Raw genomic sequence first — 20366 nt, 5'->3', positions numbered from 1 at the left:
CTCTGACATTTGAAGCCCCAAAGCAGAAGCTGTTGACATCCAAAAGTATTTTCTTCTTCAGTGGAAATGCTCCTTTTTTATTGTGTAGCTTTAGAGTGCAAGGCATTAAGGTCACATTGACTTCAAGTAAAAAGAGAGGTAATCTTAGGTTATGTCTCCCCTTTCTTCCAAGATCCCATGGATTTGTAGGATTTTGGTAACTGACATTTTGAAAGAACAGCACATGTAATTTGCAACCATTCTTGAACAGTTCTGGTGCTTTCCCTGCAAAGAGTGGATCACTTAAAGCAAATAGTAAGGTTCCTTTACCCTTCATTTCTGTTTACCTAAAAAGAGTGATGCAATAAAAAAGTTAATATAACTTTTAAGACTACTTTAGCACTCAGAAACTCCAGACCACCTTGTATTTTTAATAAGAGAGTATTTATGTTATTAGTGTGACAGCTTTCACAAATCGCAGCAAACAATAAGAAATGAATTCTCCGTTGTAAAATACAGCATTGGTCACCACTAAGCAAGGGCACGCTTTTTTTTCCTGCCCTATAGCAACTCTTTTCAATGTTAAGAAAAGGTGTTGATTAGCTTTTATTTATGCTATACATATTTAGGGTATCCAACTGAGGGGCCAGACTCATTTATCTGTCATACTTGGCAGGCAGTTCAAGGGAATCAGAATTGTAACAGAAGAGCGCTGAACGATTGAGAGTCACCAAATGCTCTACCCTCCCTCTACTCAGTGAAGTGCAGGGCATGGAAACATGAGTGTTTTCTGAATGACCCCCTTTTCCTCCACCATGGGGGTGTTTTATCTTTTCTTCAAACCTTCATATACATGGGCACTTACTCTGTGTGAGACAGTATTCCAGAAGTTGGTGATACAGTGTTGAACAAAACCATCAAGATTCTCTCCTCATGGCACTCACATTCTATGAAAAGAGACAATAAAAATACAATAAGCAAACAGGTAAATAAGACCATTGCAGGCTGCAGTAATGGCTCAGGAGGAGACAGGATGGTGTGCCAAAGAGTAAGACAATGTGAATGGAGAGTGAGCAGTAAGTTAGATGGTCTGGAGGCCTCTTGGAGAAGGTGATATATGAACTGAAATCCAAAGAATAAGGCAGAACCATGTATACAGAAAGACAGGAAGAGCACATATTGTGACAGTTATGTTTTATCCAAAATTCTATTGGATTTAAAGTTACTGGGCACAGAGACTTATTTACTGGCCTTTCTATGTCTGGCAGCATCTGAATTGGGTTTTCAGGTAAGATTCACCCCAGGAAACACTTGCTAAATTAAATAGATCAATCTTGATGGCAGTAGGAGGAACTATCATAAGGTGGTATTCTGCACAGTTCTTTGAGTGATAGTCCAAAATGCTAGATGTTAAAACTTCTGAAATAAAGGATTAATGTTTGGTTGGATCTGTTTTCACACAGTTGTGCTTGTATCTTTTAAGTAGAACAGCACCTGAATAAGAAAGCAGGCAGACAACTGAGGGATGCTTATACAATAGAAGCTGTTTATTAAGTTAGTCATTTTGTGCTAGAAAACATGTACGACTCAGATGCTATCCTCTGAGCACAGACAATCTGGTTGAAAGTCTCTTCTGTAGGTCAAGGTTAAGAGATTCACAATATTCTGTAGGTCAAGGTTAAGAGATTCACAATATTTTTGCATTGCATTTTGGCATATACAACATGTTATTACTTAATTATTCTCACTTTACCCCCAAGAATTGTACCATCGTGACTTAAGTGAAGAAAGTACTTCCTAGTTTTCTATTAGCATAAAACCAGGGAATGTGAAAACTGGGAGGAGCTAAGGAGAGAGGAATCATTATTTATCACCTGGAGTGAGACTCCATGAATTCATAGTTCTGCTACTGACAGACTGTGATCAGGGGCAAATGATGTAACTTCCCTATGATTCAGTTTACTAATTTGTAAAATGGGGATCATAACACTAGTGGCCATGGAGGGTCAATGAATTAATGCATGTAAAGTGCTATGAAAAGAGTTTGGCCCATATAATGGTTAAAGAAGGTGTTTTATGTCATTGTCTTGTTTAAAGGTCTCGGAATTCCCATGGGCCAGATTTAGTCCTCAAATGAGTTGACTGGCTGGCACAATGTTTCAGAATTTTTTCAGAGTTGCCAACACTTGGAAATAGAGTTACTTCATAAACAACTAGATTTTCTGCTTTGATTTTGAAAAACTAAGAGGTCAACCAACACTGGGCTCACATACTCACGTGGATTACTAATCCATGAGTTTGGCCATCCCTTTTATTCTGAACCTGTCCTCTCTAATTTCTTATATTGGCCACCATTCTCCATCGCATCTCTCATACTGACAGTCTATCCATTGCTTTTAACAACCTACAAGTATTGGAATTTACTGTCCCTCTCTTTCCAGAGCAGAAGAGTTCTGACAGATTTTGTATTTGCATTGGATATGGAAGCAGGGGTGAGGAACAGGCAGACACGTAGAGAGAGCAGTTGCAGTGAAAAGCATTCCTTAGCCAACTGTACTCTCTTAAAATTGAAACCCTGTAAAGCAGATATGTCAAAGTCACAACCCAGTTAATGTTACATTTAAAAGGAAGCTTACATAATAGTTTGTATCTTGAATATCTCTATTGAAATGTCGCATCCATTATCTCCTTGCAGTTACTTCTTGAAAACATTAATTCTGTTCAGTTCAAGCAATGTTTATTGTTTAGCATGTACCAGGCACTTCTTCCATTAACAGAGGACAAATATGATTAAGTCACTGTCCTTCTATTAGGAGCTTATTGTCCAATGATTGAGACAAGTCAGAAAAAGATGTCAACGTGTATGCCAAAGTGTTGTCTTCTGTTTCTCTTTGACTCAAGGGGAGCTTAATGTCACCCCAAATCCATTCCCAATATGAGGCTGTGAAGTGAATTTTACTTAATAAATATAAATATTTTAAAACCACAGAGGTTTTCATTTGAGCCATGCATTTTGTAAAGTGGCTTTTATCTTCCAAAATCTTATGTTTGATTTTTACATAAATGGCAACAAGCAAACCACAAGGAAAGGCAACTTCCCACCCTCTGTTTTCCAGCTTTACTAATGAAGGGGACTCATTTTGAACTGCAAAGTAGAATAGACCTTGTTGGGAAATGGTTTCAGAGTCCTGTTAAATGTTAAAGACATGCTGGCAGTTGGAGTTTCCATAATGTAATCTAAGCAGTCATTTCCTGGGAAGGTTCCAAACTTGCTGAGTCATTAATTTAGCATACCAGGTTACAGAACAAATTCAGCCTCTAGAAAAGCAGGGTATTTTATCCATGTAAGTAGGTGTTCAACACATACAGTTTTTACTTTGGCTGTAATTTCAAATGAATACAGTTAGCATAAGAATACTATAGGCACTTCACAAAACTTAAAATAATTAATCTCTGTAACCTTTATGTAATCTCTAATACTGGCTTTAAAACTCAGCTTTCATCATTTTTCTGCTCTCCTGTTCTCTTCTGTCCATGATGTGATATATCACTGAAAACAGAAATGAAGTCTTTATACTTTGTATGAAGTATAATTTGCCAAGTCAAGTCATTTCCATACACACACACCCCAATACCATACTTTGCAGTTATCTTGGGGCTCTCACAAAGGTTTCACACCTGTAACTTGATCTAAACTCCTCCAGTCTAGAAAAGAACAGTTCATAATATCAAGAGCTGATGTGGAAATGTAAGTTTTTAGAAGTACCCCCTCCTGCATGTGCTTGCCATAATTTAGGGAACTTGAGATCTGTTCTGTGAGTTCTGAGCCATGTTTTTCTCTGAACATAATAGTGAAGCAGAACGAAACAAAATGTAGCTGTGCCCTTTCCAGAGCATTTCACCTTTTCTCCCTTTTCCCATAAAAAACGATCATTCAGCAGGTTGCTCGGGTTCACCAAATACATGCTGCCAAACTGGAACAGCAAGTAACAGTGGAAATTAATTTAAACACCATTTAGTTTACCTAGTAAAATCTTCACTAGTGTTGATAGGTAAGGAAGAATTTTCTCTTTACTGAAGTTAACTTTAAAGAAAGATCTTATTTAAAATTCTAAGGGACTGTGCACATTACAATTCTATTAATAAGTAAAAAGAATAAAATGAAGTAAGTTAAGGAAAAAGTAAAACAATACTATTTCTCTTTATTTTAGATGATAACGTGTCATATGCACAAAAGCCTGGTTGTTTAAGTCAACATTACCCTTTACTTTGACTCACCACGAAGTCTAATCATGTTGAAGTTCTCGTAAAGACCAAGTTAGCTGGCTTTAGATCAATGAGAATTTGTTAAGCATCTGTTTTCTTTACCATTACCAATTTCTAAATCTTGCCTACTCTGTAACTTGATGCAACAAACAAAATACTGTAATTATGGCTTTCCAGTCTATATACCTTCAAATAAAACTTAACCTAATAATTAAAATGACATTTTTTGGCTTAAAATAGTAACTGAATATTAATTACTAATGAAAAATATATTGCTGTTCTGAAAATCCTTAAGAGTGTTTGGTTTGTGTTCACATCATTAGAAATAGTTTCAAAGGGATTATTAACAAGATTACAGAAATGTTCTTAAACATTTCCATAAACTATGATAAATGTGTGTTACAGGGCATGGCTTTATTTCATAGGCTTTTTGTTTTATAATCTGTTATGTATCAATAAAGGCCTTGTTTTGCATTTTGGTTGAAGAGTGGATAAATATCTCATAAGCATTTATAAAATTATCAAATAGTGACCCCATCTTCCTTTTTTGTCTTGGCTGAGATTTGCGTCCTTGTAGGGAAAAGCACGCGTGCGTGCGTGCGTGTGTGTGTGTGTGTGTGTGTGTATGTGTGTGTATGTGTGTGTGTGCACTCCAAAAACATAGAATATAATTGTACAAACGAAACTTCTGAAGGCCTTCCCATTCTCCCTTTCCCAGAGTGTTTGTTATCTAGTAAAATTAAACAACATAAGCTCCTGGGTCATGATGCTAACTGATTTTAATTTTAAAATGTCATGAATACCAGGAGGGCACTCTTTATTAATACTATTAAAACCAAATTCCTTTTAAATCTTAAGTGCTGTTAAAGTCTTAATTTCTGACACTATAAATTATAGAATTTGTGAGATGTTATTCAGTGCCAAGGACGCATGTGGCTGTGTGAATCTCACCATTGCCTAAATAATGTGTGTAATACAGTCTGTGGACCATAGTGACAGCAAACTTTTCTTCTATAAACTCATGTAACATTTAAAAATTCCTTATTTAGTCCTACCTTGAAGGTAATAAAATAAATGACTTCTAGTTTAAGGCAGTGTTTAAGTGAATGTTACCATGTTGGATAACAAGAAAACATTCAATTTATCAGATTGCCTCTGGCTCTTCTAAGTGAATTTGTGTCACAATATAGTAAATAGTCCTTTGTGAAACTGGCTCTAGGAACACAGCCTAGAATTAGGTACCTTAAGATTAAGGAAAATAGCTGAAGAGTGATTTGGTCAACTTTTCATAGGATTTCCCAAGTCTGAGAACATTTTAAGTCTGCTAAGAAAGTGTGATGTCTGGTCAGCTTTTATTCTGAGTGTTGAAACTTTCCAACTATGGAAAAATATCAATTTTCATTTTAGACTGTGCTTAAAACTGGCCTGGTGGCTACAGTTACTCAAGAAGGACACAAAAAAACTGGGACCTAACCCTGTGGATTTAATTAATTTTCAATTCCATTGAAGATATTTATTCAGTATATTCATATTCATGATTCTGGTTTGGCAAACCTGTGGCCTATCTTTAAGCTCCCTAGACTTCTCTGTGTGGGTTGAAACTTTCCAGGGTAATTATCCTTTACAGTTATCTTTATGGGATTTATCTTTATGGGATTGTAATTACAAATGTAACTGTAGACATAATATCCCTATGACAAATTTCATCTCAGATTTCTTTTGATTATAGCTAGTGAACTGGCAAATCAAAATTTCTCCATTTGGTAATAAATGGTGTTACCTTTTGGTGCCAATAGTCATTGAAATGGTTAGAAAGTGTATGTAAATAAGATTTCTTTCTCATCTTGTCAGTAATCATTCCAAACCTGGCACTGAGTAAGGTGATAATATAAGGGCTCTGGAGGCAAACAAATATAGGTTCATGTTTTGACTTTCACTAGCCTTTGACTCAAGAGGATATACTTCAAATTTATGAGCTTAGATGGCTGAACTTTTGGTAATAAACCCTATCTTGTAAGGTTCCTCACACAATGATTACTAAAGGTAGGAGCTTAATAAATGATATGTATAATTATAATAAAACTATTAAAAAGTAATTCAATTCCTCCTTTATTCTGATGATTTCAAAGTACATTTATTCTGATGATTCCCAAGTACATTTCCATGATATCAAGAGCTATATGAAATTGTCCAAAAACAGAAGACACAGTTAATTTTAATTCATTTAATTGAAAAAAATCTATGTACTGGGCTAATTAAATAATTTTAAAATGGAGACAAGAGTGCACAGAGATATCCTTATAAAGAAACACCCATATTTGTGTGGCTTATATAGTCCACTAGTTTATTTGTTTTCCAGTTGTAAAAATGATAGCATAATTTTAACCCTTCACTTTTATATTGTTGAGGAATAACATAAAGCCATATTTATTTTTTCTTTGAGGAACCCAAAGGAACTGTAACCACTTTTCAGGTGATGTACTATGTAGGGCAGACAGATGGGATTTACTTGTTATCTTCTACCTTGCTGAACTGCTTGCCTTTTTTAAACCATGGCATGTAATACTTTAGAAAATGTCCATCAAATAACATGTGTAGTGGGGTTAAAAACAATTTTTTATTTGCTTTCAATCTTATACTTCTGTATTACAACTAATTACATTACTTTTTTAAAGCCAAAAATATTTTCAAACTCCTACAAATCAGGTTCAAATATTCTGATCTCTAGTTCTCTTCTTTTTAGACTTTTAAAAATAAGGTAGGTCAAATGAGAGAAATAAAGGAGGTATAAATTACATTAAATAACAGAAACACAGTTTTAATTTATTACTCTCATTTCCCTATGGATCAAACTGCTAAATAGTAAGGCAAAATGCAATTAAAAACATATATACTTTTAGGGGTGCCTAGGTGGCTCAGTTGGTTAAGTGTCTGACTCTTGTCTCAGCTCAGGTCTTGATCTCAGGGTTGTGAGTTTGAGCCCTGTATTGGGCTCCATGTTGGACTGTGTACCGGGCATGAAACCTACTTAAAAAAATGTGTGTGTGTGTGTGTGTGTGTGTGTGTGTGTGTGTTTATATCAAGTCATCTCTTACATATTATTATCCTTTATTATATTTCAAACATATAGCAAAAGTCACCATCAGAGTCATTTATTGGTCGAGAAAAGAGGTCAAATTCTCAGTCATATATTGGACGACCAATTCAGCTCGACAAGATTTTGATGTCTAAAGTGAAAGTGCCACACACATTCGTCATCCACTCCTACACCAGGCCCACAGTGTGCCAGTACTGCAAGAAGCTTCTCAAGGGGCTTTTTAGGCAGGGCCTGCAATGCAAAGGTAAGGATGATCTCGCCACCGAATATTTGTCACCAGCCAAACTTTGATCCGGAAATTAATCCTCAGCCATTTGAAGGCACTGGGTTTTTTTTGTTTGTTTTGTTTTGTTTTTGCTTCTTACAACTTTTCTTTTTTATCAATTCTATGTTTTTGTTTTCTTTTAAAATCTTTATGATCAGACTGCAGATTCAACTGTCACAAACGTTGTGCATCCAAAGTACCAAACAACTGCCTCGGCGAAGTGACCATTAATGGAGGTAGGTAAAAGAGCAGTCACGCTGTGCTTCTTTCCTGTTCAGGAGTGTGTCCGTGATGACTTAGCTGTATTTCTTCTTTTTTCTGTTCAGATACTTGTGACCCAGCCGAAAGTAAAGCATGGGTTCAGGTTGTTCTGTTTTACTGTAGAAAAGCACTCATCATTGAGTTTTGATAAAAAAGAAAACAAAAACCAAAGAGCTTTGCTTGATTTTTATGCAGTGCACAGCTAGTACTGAAAACTTGGATGTCTACAGTTTCTTTCTCAGCTCTCTTTTTAATACTCTCGTCCTAGTTTGTTCAAAAATGTGGAAAATGTTGGAATGCCTGCAAGTTATAGCTCTCAGTCTCTTTTTCTCTGTCCTTTTAATTCCAAGCATTGAGATGGAGATTAATTTTTCTTCCCTGTCTGTCAAGGGAGGGAAGAATCGGAGACTGACCATCAGGAAATAATCATCCCTTCCTCCACTCAGTTAATTCCATTATGTGTGTTCTTGTAAACTTGAATCTTTAATAACAATACAAAGAACTTTAATTCAGCTAATTGAAAATATATATTGTGTTTAATAGTTGGGACTATTGGGGAAATCCCAATGGCATAAATTAACTTTGAAGGACACCTTAAGAAAAATACCATATCCTAAAGGAACAGCTTACATTTTCTCCCCAGGTAGTCTTTCTAATGCAGCCTTAGCAAATATTTGACTTAGTACCCCAGGATAACTTTTTCTGTAGATAGTGGACTGCTTTATACCTTCAGTCTAGTATCAGTTTTATGATTCCTTTGGGGAAAAAATGGTGACAGAAGACCAGAGAAACAATTGAGCATTTTTGTTGATAAAACTCTGAAGAATAAATGGTTATATTTGCTCCAGAATTTTCTTCTCTAGAAGAAATATATATCTAGAAGAAGAAGAGGGGAAGTCTCTCGAAAGCATTCCTATGCTAGTTTCTGCCTTGGAGATTTATGAATTAGCTGCCAAAATGGAAAGCTTGGCAATCTTCCTACTTTCTGTGGCATGTAGAATTCACTTTGTTCAGGCCCAGGAAATGTCAGTATGTGCTTGATAACTGGAACTAAGGGGAAACAGTGCAGTTTTTGATACTGTGGATTACTTTGAAATTGCATTTTCCCATACAGTCAGAAAAATCTAGTAAAATGTGAATTTTTCGAGCTTGGCAGGCTAAGAAAGGTCCCTGATCAGTCTATTTTCCAATTTTAAAATAAGTACTTTGCATTAGTAAGTACAGTTGACCCTTGAACTGACCCCCTGCATGCAGTCAAAAACGTGACTATAACTTTTGACTCCCCAAAAACTTAACTAATAACCTACTGTTGACCGGAAGCCTATTAATGATAGCATAGTTGATTAACACATATTTTGTATTTATATGTATTATATACTATATTCTTACAATAAAGTAAGCAAAAGAAAAATATGTTATTAAGAAAATCATAAGGAAGAAAAATACATTTATAGTACTATATTGATGAAAAGAATCTGTGTTTAAGTAGATCCGCACAGTTCAAATCCATGTTGTTCAAGGGTCAGCTGTCATTATAATTTGTTGCATTACCATCAAATGCGTAATTACATGATTCATTATTACTTCAAATATCAAATATCTTAAGTATTTAAAAGCTGCTGCTTATATGGCCAATTTAATGTATTGGAATCCATGACTTCAAGTTACTAGAATAGCAAGAATCAATGACCCCCAGTCTTGGATGTGAAAGTTTCCCTCATCTTTGCATATATCTCTTTTTCCCACAAGGGCTGTGCTACTGAATAGATCAGTTTCCTCTTCCCTTGTTCCTGGTATCACTTTGCTTCCTAGAAGTTTGCTTCTATCCCACGCTTGGCTTCCTGCCAAGGCTCTCCATAACTTTTCATCTTTTTAGGCTTAGGGGCATGAAAAAGAAACATCTGCATGTAAAATTATATATTCATCCTCTGATAAGTTCAGATACTTATGAAATAAAAAAAGGAAAGGGAAAGAGAAGATAAATTCTTGAAGTAAGTATTTTTTAGGGCTTCCAATTGATATGTTGTAGGATTGCCTAACTCCCGTAACCCCGACTGTAGGATTTCAGGTTTATCACCATGGGTGCAAAACAATTTTTTCAGATTTGCTTAGCCCTGGGGCAGAGTCTGATGTGGTCATGGAAGAAGGGAGTGATGACAATGACAGTGAAAGGAACAGTGGGCTCATGGATGACATGGAAGAAGCAATGGTTCAAGACACCGAGGTGGTGATGGCAGAGTGTCAGAATGACAGCGGGGAAATGCAGGACCCAGACCCAGACCCAGAGGAGTCCAACAGAACTATCAGGTAAGGGCTGTACTCCCAGTTTCAGTCCAATAGGGGGATTTACTTTTTAGGACACTTTGATATTTTAATCTATCGAAAAAGAAATTTCAAGTGTTTGCTTGATTTGCTTATGAATGCTCTCTGAACTGTAGAGGAGAGCTGGTGGAGTGAGGAGGTCAGATTGCCTTGGAGCAGTGTAGTTTGCATCCTCTTCCTAGCATTGCTTCTTTCTATGATCCCTTTCCTTTTGTATGTGAGAGGTACTCATGTTTGCCATCCACAGGTTTACTACTAAATTACTGTTTATTCAGTGCTCATTGTGTGGGCCTGCAAAAATCGGGGACCAACCTCAACAGACACCATCTGCCTTAAAGCTGACCCCTAATACAAATATCACATATGTCTACATCTTACTGTGTTACTGTCTTACTTCAGAAGTATGTAACATTTTATATTTTGGATTTAATAATCTATATGCTTCTTGATTATTAGATAATCCCCATTTTTGATATCAGGGATCAGCACACTGTGGCCAATCAGGCTGCTGCCTGTTTTGAAATGAAGTTTTATTGGAACATAGGCATGACCATTCATATTGTCGATGGCAGCTTTTGTACTACAATGGCAGAGTTAAGTATTCTGCAGAACTTAAAAATGTTTATACCTGGTCATTCACAGAAAAAGTTTCTCAGCCTCTGATTTATATTATAAAATGTATTCAGAATTTTGTGTCCATTTTACAAATGCCATATTTATTGACAATCTGGAATTGCTCATGGGAGTAGAGCAATAAAATAATTATATTTTTTCAATGAATGGCATAAGAAATATTTTTTAACTACTGGAAAATGTCAGCCTTATGACCCAACTGTCTTTGAAGGTGTACATTTATTTCTGTAGTATCAAAATGGGGAGAATATTCGGAAAGGTGCTTGCATTTATGCATAGGGGTAGAGAAGAAGACAGGAAGAGACAGACCAGACAGGCAAAGAAAGCGATGAAGGATCAGCATAATTCCATGAATGATAAATATTTAAAAGACAGTTTAAACAGCAGATTCTACTTTTTATGAGATTATCCAGACTCAAATTCATGTTAAATGATATTATGCACAATTAATATTTTGACTGTAATATGTAATAAGTAAGCAAATAAGCTTTTATGTGTGGTTCTGAATACGGTGGCCTCAGTACAGTAAGACAGTAATCTAATGTTTACCCGAAAACTTAACACCATGCAGTTCAACCTAAAGACTAAGGTGATTATTATCCTGCCTCAGAATTTTTAAAGTATACATGTAAAGTGCCTATCACTCAGAGTAATCCAGATTCTGAACCATGATATTCTGACAGTACATTTCACCAAAAATGCGATATGAATGTTTTTTGACTTTCATTCTGCAATAGCTGAAATAAGGTTTTATGCAGGAAAAGATCTGTATCTAAAAGCATTTCTCTCCCAAAATATTTTGACTTTTCAAGTCCATCAACAAGCAACAATATCCCGCTCATGAGAGTCGTGCAGTCTGTCAAACACACAAAGAGGAAAAGCAGCACAGTGATGAAAGAAGGCTGGATGGTCCACTATACCAGCAAAGACACACTGGTGAGATCCACAGCCAGCAATGCACTCTCTACTTGCTAGCTTCGATTTGAAGAATTGCTAATGCCTTGTCGAGACTATGGGATGGGAGTTAACCAGGAACAAACCTCTGCTCAGACATGGCATAGGATCAGATAGAACATATTAACATTCTCTAGGTGTCAGATATAGTTGAGCAAGCAACTGAGCTAGAAAAAAATGTAGGCAGCAGTCTCGGGGAAACAAAATCATTGACCTCTATTACTTGAGATGGTCTCCAAACTACTTGAATGAATACCTGTCATTTTATAGCAGTAATGAAAATGACAATATGTGCTTTCTCAATGCTCCTCTGGGATTCAGAATTTGAAGAAAAAAAAAAACACTGCATTTTAGGGAGAGAAAAAAACTATGATAATTCGTATACTTTTCAAATCCTTAGTTAAGTGTTCACTTAACAACTAACCTATTCAGGAATACAGTGATCCTATACTGTATTAAATAAAGGACAACATATTTAAATTTTTTAAATGTAGTCTGAGGTGTTCACTACTCCAGATTCTTCTAGTAGGTGGCAAATGAGATTGTGCATGTATGTAAGAGAGAAAAAAATTGATCTTCGTTTTTGTTGAACTAAGTGACATTTGGTGATAAGCGTCTTTCTCACTTACTGGTAGTGAGATAGGTGGTTATTCCTCACCTCCTATCTATAGGATCTCCATTATTTCTTTTAACAAATAGACAACCATAACCTAAGTACACTATCTGTAATATCAGTATTTTCTTCTGGAGAGAGATTTACATGACGTATTGTGGGATCCAACTGAATATCATCTTTTAGTTCTTCCTAGACATGGTATACAGTATTTAAAATATATCTAGTATATTTGACTGGTCTAAGGTTAGTTGTGGATGAGACCAAGAACACTGCTAGGGCTTTTTGGTCTAAAAAGATGAATACACAGATACACATGCACACACATACATACCCTAAAATCGTAGAACATATACCTAGACTCAACAAGAACCTAATCACCAAATCATAGAAGTTTAGATCTTTTGTGATGTTTAGACAAGGTAGAGTTTGATGCATTTCCCTGATTTAGTTAAATTGATATCATGGAATCAGACTTGACATCCTCCAAAATATTCTTTAGTTATTTTGTAATATTCAGAATTCTTCCATTTCTAATGGAAGCCAAAATATTTGACTGGATCAGCTTGGCATTCTTTATGTTCTGAAATAATGAGTATACATAAATATTACATCTCATTATTTCTTATTATAGCTCTTATATTTAACCCTTTTAATTTCATTACAAACTACAAATCCACCTCTAGCTCTATAAGTAGTCAAATAAATTTTAAAATAGAATTATTTACTATGCATGTACTAAGTGTCAGACACTGCACTGGGTGCTAATATATTACCTCCTTTATTATTCCTAACCTTCTGATGTAGATGCAGAAATGTATCACACATTTGCTGAATAGTCATCTTCTATAATCTAAAATTAAGTGTGAATCTTCCTGGTCCATAGCCCATGAATTTTCCACCACCAGATCTTATCTCCCCATTGGGAAAATGTTTATGTTTTTATCAATCTTGGGTATTATTTTTTAATCTGTAAGTATTTTAAAAATTTTTTAACGATCCTGAATCTTACCTCTGTTTCAGCGGAAACGACACTATTGGAGACTGGATAGCAAATGTATTACCCTCTTTCAAAATGACACAGGAAGCAGGTACTATAAGGTAAGGGTGGCTCTTTCCCTGATTGGAGTCTTCTGCCCACTCTTGTCTTCTCATGAGAATGTTAGGGTATCAGGAATACGAAATACATCTAGCAGACATGACTATTTTGTGCTTGCTCCAACAGAAATTTTTTTTTCTGATATTTGCAGATTTGGGGAGAATCAGATTGTGACCCCAAGTTAGTCATCTATGAGTTTCAAATTTCCCTGTGGAGTGCTTCTGGCCCTATTGGATGGTGGTGGGGAAAAGGAATCTTAACTGAATATGTTAGATATGTATATTTTAACTAGAAAATTCAAGGCCTGGCAGATAAGTGACAAGAAAATTCTTGAAATCCATTCTATCCAGCATTTTTTGCTTTTTTTTTTTTTCATAAATAGCCTCACAGCACATTGCCAGGAGGGTTAAGAAACATCATGTGATGTCTTCATGCTTTGCTGATATTCATAAAGAGCACTTTCCTCTAGAGAAACATTTGGCAGCAGTTTTCATTTTGTCTCCCCACATGAAATAATACAGATGTCACATATGTATCACCCAGTAGAAGGTGCCTCTGAAAGAAGTTCATAGTGAAAACAGCATATACTTGCTCCTTCAAACTTATTGCGGACTCAGCCATAGTTGACGGGCCTCTCTGTGTCCACTGTCCACAGCTCTCACACAAAAAGGAAACCTCATTACATTTTAAATTAAAAATTTATTTTAAAAGTCATTATTCCTTAGTCATTCCATACCTCTGGGAAGACAATGTGGTGATTAATTTTTTAATGTCAAAATTGTTTGAAAAGCAACTACTTAAAAAAAATTTTTTTAATGTTTATTTATTTTTGAGAGAGAGAGACAGAATATGAGCAGGGGAGGGGCAGAGAGAGAGGGAGACACAGAATCTGAAGCAGGCTTCAGGCTCTGAGCTGTCAGCACAGAGCCCGGCGCGGGGCTCGAACTCACAAACCGCGAGATCATGACCTGAGCTGAAGTCAGACGCTCAACTGACTGAGGCCACCCAGGCGCCCCTAAAAGCAACTACTTTTTTTTGTTAATTTTTTTTTAACATTTATTTATTTTTGAGACAGAGAGAGACAGAGCATGAACAGGGGAGGGGCAGAGAGAGAGGGAGACACAGAATCTGAAACAGGCTCCAGGCTCTGAGCTGTCAGCACAGAGCCCGATGCGGGGCTCGAACCCACGGACCGTGAGATCATGACCTGAGCCGAAGTCAGACGCTTAACCGACCAAGCCACCCAGGTGCCCCAAGCAACTACTTTTAAAATCAATCTCTGAGGCCTTCCTCACTAAAACTGTTCATTTGGCAATATTATGATATTAACATCTATTGAATTAAATTATATGATTCATTTTAGTGCCTTAAAGGATAGTCAAAGCTTAAAAACAGCCACGCATATCCAAATGCATTTCAAAAGTGTTGTGATTCTACCTCATAGGTATAAAAGTCAATGTTTTATATTCTTAGATCTTGATGCAGGTTCAAAACCATTATTTGTATTCATACATTTTCTTGCCACATGAACACAGTAGAAAGGTCACTTGAATTTTTCTGGTGAGAGGAGATGATAAACTTTCCCCTAGTACAGGTATTTTTGAATTTTGCTTACTAGTATTCTGTGTTTGTCACATGTGCCTAGCATGAATTTTATTTGAAAGTTTACATACTTTTGATAAACTGCAGTTACTACACTCTTTCTTCCACAGGAAATCCCCTTATCAGAAATTTTATCTCTGGAACCAGCAAAACCTTCAGCTTTAATTCCTAATGGGGCCAATCCTCATTGCTTTGAGATCACTACAGCAAATGTAGTGTATTACGTGGGAGAAAATGTGGTCAATCCTTCCAGCCCACCACCAAATAGCAGTGTCCTCACCAGTGGCGTTGGCGTCGATGTGGCCAGGATGTGGGAGATGGCCATCCAGCATGCTCTCATGCCTGTCATACCCAAGGGCTCGACTGTAGGTTCAGGAACCAACTCGCACAGTGAGTCTGCTCTAGTTTTGTGTCTGTAGAACAGATAAAGAGAGCCTCGTTGGGGATGACTTAGTTTATTGGTGAACATAGGGTCTCTATATGGAAGCTGCTAAGATACTTCATTAAATGATCCTATTTTATTTTTTTTAATTTTATATGAAAATTTGAACAAATTCATGTTAACCCTGTATATTTATTAGGCAATAGCAGAAACCTAGAGCTGTTGGTCGTAAAAGAAGGAGTAATCTAGTCAGCTTGAGTTTGATCTGGAATCCCAGTCTTGCTATTTGCATATCTGAGTTAACATGTTTCCTCAAAACTGTCCTACTCTGTGTAGGATACTGGGTGTTCAGAGTACTTGGAAGCTCTAGAAAATTGTATCCCAGGAAGAAATCCCTGTTCATTAGTAGAATGAGACAGATTTTACCAAAATGCAATCATGATCAAGGGTTGAGGATGAATTTTAAAAAGATATTTTAGAGGAATATCTATGTAAAAATATGTAATTTTAAATTTTATAATGGCTATTAATAGCAAATCCTATGGGGGAAAAAACCTGTTTTTCATATCACAGTATGTTATCTTCTGATCTTTCACAGCTTTTCAATTGATGTCTAACCCAGTGTACATAGAAATAGATTATATATGTTTATTTTATGGCTAAGGATTTTACAGGAGATCTCTATTATGATCCCTAAAACAACCCGAACAGGTGGACGTTAATGATATGCCTGTTTTACAAGGTGAGGCAATCAGGCCCTAGAGAGATTAAGTTGTCTCAGCTTTACCAGAGCTGTGAAGAGGCAGCCAGCATTTAACCCAAGGCTTCATGACTCCAGACTCTAAACTGACAAAATATTCTTTTTTTTCAAAACCAAGTACAGAGTAAATATGTAATTGTAAAGGAAAGAAATACTGTAATGAACTTTTCCTAGAAACATTTAATTGCTGTGATTTAAAAACAACCCTTCAGCTTGATTAGTAAACATGTATCTACCTGTTTTGCTATTACTTCACTTACTTCCTTTGTGTATTTTTTAACATGTATTTCCAGGAGAGATTTCTGTGAGTATTTCAGTATCAAATTGCCAGATTCAAGAAAATGTGGTGAGTATATACCTACTAATATAAAGCTTGGTAATGTGATTCTTTATTGGAAAATAAGGATCTTAAAATGCATTTTTATTTATCTAACATTTTAATTTTACAGTATTTTCTAGAAAATAAAATTGGGTCTATTTGGATATTTTTCTTCCATAAGATTTTAGAAACATTGCATTATGTGGATTTTTTAAGTGATCTTCTTTCTAAATACCTATTATTCATCTCAGATGAATAATTCTAATGTAGTGACTGATTTTTCCCACATTTGCCCTTCTTGGTATTAGAATTTTAATGGTTGATATAACACAATACCAAACAAAATAAATTCTTTGAGTTGCATGAGTAGCTTAAATATGCCCTTATTCTCATTCCTCGATTGCCACCTAGGAGCGCTGTCATAGGACGAAGCATTGGAAATGCTTTTAGAGTCACTTGTATGTAGCAAGGAGACCTCAGAAAACTCCATAATTCAGAACGTATAGTCCATATTCTAACACCCTCATCAGCTGCTCCACATAACTCCATCCTTTCAACTCAGTTTTTGAAAATTATAGACATATTATGAGATAATTTATTATGCTTCATTATTATGCTTTGTCATTTATACATGTCATGTCAGGCAGCCAAAATGTAATCAAGCCTTTCCCACCCTGTCCTATGACTCAAGACCTTTTGCTGTATTTTACCTGTTATACTTATGACCAAAAGCATGATGTTTATAGCCTAACTTACATTGATGTGAGTTTAGGTTTTAAAGAATAAACTCTGTGAAACTCTATTCATCACTAGTTATAGCTTTGCAAACTTTGTTCCGGTGGCATGAAGTAAACTGGAAATCAAAGTTGAATTAAAGAGAATTAGGAAAACTTCATAGTATTCTTATGCTGTCAGTCTTGAAGTACACTTCTAGACACTTGCAGGTTCCTGTTGTTCTTGCTCAGCCAGAGAATATTTGGGGAAATAAAGGTTAATATATAAACCTCTTGGAAAATTCTAGATATCTGTCTAGTGATTCCACTTTGTTCAGCCACTGTTGTCCCCTGAAAATTTGGGGTGGGCCATTGAGCCATGTGAAAAAGATGGAGTGGCTTGGACTTGAAATACTGGAGTAGTATTAATTTGTTTTATCTCCAGACAGCCTTGAACCCACCCATGGATACTCTGAAGGGATAACAGGATAGAGACAATGCATGATTGTTTTCTAGGGAAGAGCACAAAGGAAAAGATAAAAGTGGATAGAATATGAAGTGATGTGAAAGGGCTCTTTCTCTAAAAAGACAAAGAGTGCAAGAGTGGAGGATATGCAGAAAATTCAGAATGATAGAATAGGAATAGGAATACATTAAGTGAAAAGTACTGTTTGTGTTTTCATGAGCATGGTCATCAAATTGGAGACTGTAAGACCTAGATTAAAACACAATGCTCTATTTAGCAATTTTTTCGAAAAGACTAGACATTTGGATCGTGTGATCTCCAGAAGTGGTTTATAAAAATGGAAGAGTTTAGTTACCTCACAGATGAGAATTCCACAATGGATTGTCATCCTTCTGTGCTATCTCCAATCCATGGTGATTCAGCCCTTTCAGTTTAGATTCATCTGGGTGTGGATGATCCATAGAGGCATCCTCACCATCCTAACCATAGAGAGTAGGGTGACTGGAATCAGGACTGGCATAGATATGTGATTTGGACCCATGATTATTTAACCTGAAATTTCTAAATAACCATCCCAACAAGCAAATCCCTTTTTGAATACTTACAATAAGTAGCATAGTATAGTTTTAAGTCTTATTTCTCTGTAAAAACATATTTGACTGAACATGAGAAAAACATATGCTGCTTAAGAGCCGAATAGTTTTCTTTTTTTTAACATGTCTGTACATATGAAAATTTTATTTTATATATTTGATAGAAATTTAATTAAATGCTTTGTTGAGGAAACTGAATTATTGGTATGTCTGTACTTATATGTTTGTCTGGATCTGTTAAGTACATGTTAAGTTATATGAGGAAGAATTTAAGGAATTAAAGAGCCAAACAGTTTTCAAAAAACATTACAATTCAGTTAATTGTAGAGCGTGCTTTGAATACTCAGTGATACTGTAGAGTTCATCTAGCACCTACAATCTCATTGTTTATGTTAAAATATTTAATAGTATTCGTGATATATATGATAGACTTATATAACTTATCAGGACTAATGCTTTGTACTGCTTCATGTTTGTTTTTCATTGGGCTTGTGCCTATAGGACATCAGCACAGTATATCAAATTTTTCCTGATGAAGTACTGGGTTCTGGGCAATTTGGAATTGTTTACGGAGGTAGGTTAGTTCACTAGTATTTTTATTAACTTGGAGTTTTAGCTACTTTATGTAGAATAACAGTATCTCCAATAAAAACATAACAGACAACACTGTGTGTATATATATGTTTGTGTGTATATCTATCTCTGTGTTTTACCTTTTTCAAAATTTCCCAAGATAGTCACTATTGGGAAAAATGGGTATTTTTGTCTTCTAAGAGAAATTTTTCTACTCCTAAAACACTTCTTTTGCTTACATATTGACAAACTATCTATAATACTGGGTAGATGTTGGTTTATTTAGACAAAATATTGAGAATCATGGAAGTTATAATTTATAAACTAATTACTATTTAGTATTTCCTTTTAGCATATTAGATGAGAACTCTACAGAAATCCATTCGTGTAACTAGATAAAATAATTTTTTAATTCTAATATTCTTGACAATGTACGTATTCATTAAGGTTATCATTTTTAACATTTTTGAAATGAAAGACTATATTTTTACCTTTTTCTTATTGTCAAGCTATTTGGTGAATTTATTACTTTAACCTTTGCTGTTCTAGATTCTAGCCAGTTCAGTTATATTCTAAAAGGCTTTAAGAAACATTTAACATTAATGTTTTACCAGCCCTATAAAATGCCATCATAACTTCCTGTCCTGGATATAATCAGTTAAAAAATCATCTTTTTTGTGAGGTGGGAGTGCTCTGAAATTATCACAGTGTCTCACTCAATATTATTTATGGTAGTATAATATTATGCTTTTTCAGTTAAAAACTGATTAAGTTATATTCTGTTCTAAAAAGTAATTTTAGAGGTGCTTGGCTGGCTCAGGGCATAGAGCATGTGACTCTTAATCTTGTGGTCATGAGTTTGAGCCCCACGTTGGACATGCAGTTTACTTAAAAAAAGAAAGAAAGAAAAGAAAAGAAAAAAAGTGATTTTGATTCTTAAAAAATGCTCAAATGATTTTTTTAATGGAAAACCTACCATAAGTCAGCAGCCATTGTGCTTTTTGTTGCTGCACAACAGTGTAACAGTACTACACAGAGTATTGCTCTACATTGTAATAATTGCTTACAAAAAAGAAAAAGTCTTGCAAGTAGAGCATAATAAATATGTACAACTGCACATAGTGTAGGGGTAAGAAATGAAGTTAGGGAGACCAGATAATTTGTAATACCCAACACTAAAAGAGCAGGCCCAGGAAGAGGCCTCCACAAAGAAACTGAAAAGTTAAGCCTAGACGCACAGGGGATGAAGCAGATGAGAACAGCTATCAGAAGAAAGGTCAAGTACTATAGCAGCAGAGGAGTGGAGACAAAAAAGGCTCTGACCTTGAAGATTGTAGAAAGTAAAATGGCTGAGTTGGAGTAGAGATCACAGTGCGTCAAAGAATCAGTGGTGTTAGGGAAGCAGAGAATATGAAAATAAGAGAATCTGGTAGTGAAGGGAAGCAGTCTGAAAGGAGTCAACGGGAAGA

At 35.6% G+C, this 20366-nt stretch overlaps 1 protein-coding gene across 3 annotated transcripts in view; it reads left to right on the top strand.

The window, feature by feature from the left end:
• Window positions 1–20366, top strand: part of PRKD1 (protein kinase D1) — a 332982-nt gene that overhangs the window by 269246 nt on the left and 43370 nt on the right. For all 3 annotated transcript variants that reach the window (XM_047863002.1, XM_047863000.1, XM_047863001.1), the window contains 8 exons: window positions 7376–7586; window positions 7766–7843; window positions 9971–10175; window positions 11636–11759; window positions 13414–13491; window positions 15202–15481; window positions 16527–16579; window positions 18826–18898. In XM_047863002.1, coding sequence (XP_047718958.1) covers window positions 7376–7586; window positions 7766–7843; window positions 9971–10175; window positions 11636–11759; window positions 13414–13491; window positions 15202–15481; window positions 16527–16579; window positions 18826–18898 — 1102 coding nt within the window. The remainder of the gene's footprint in view (window positions 1–7375; window positions 7587–7765; window positions 7844–9970; window positions 10176–11635; window positions 11760–13413; window positions 13492–15201; window positions 15482–16526; window positions 16580–18825; window positions 18899–20366) is intronic.

The sequence above is a fragment of the Prionailurus viverrinus genome, chromosome B3 (assembly GCF_022837055.1).
Source record: "Prionailurus viverrinus isolate Anna chromosome B3, UM_Priviv_1.0, whole genome shotgun sequence".
Lineage (NCBI taxonomy): Eukaryota > Metazoa > Chordata > Mammalia > Carnivora > Felidae > Prionailurus > Prionailurus viverrinus.
This window is presented reverse-complemented; position numbering and strand designations above follow the sequence as displayed.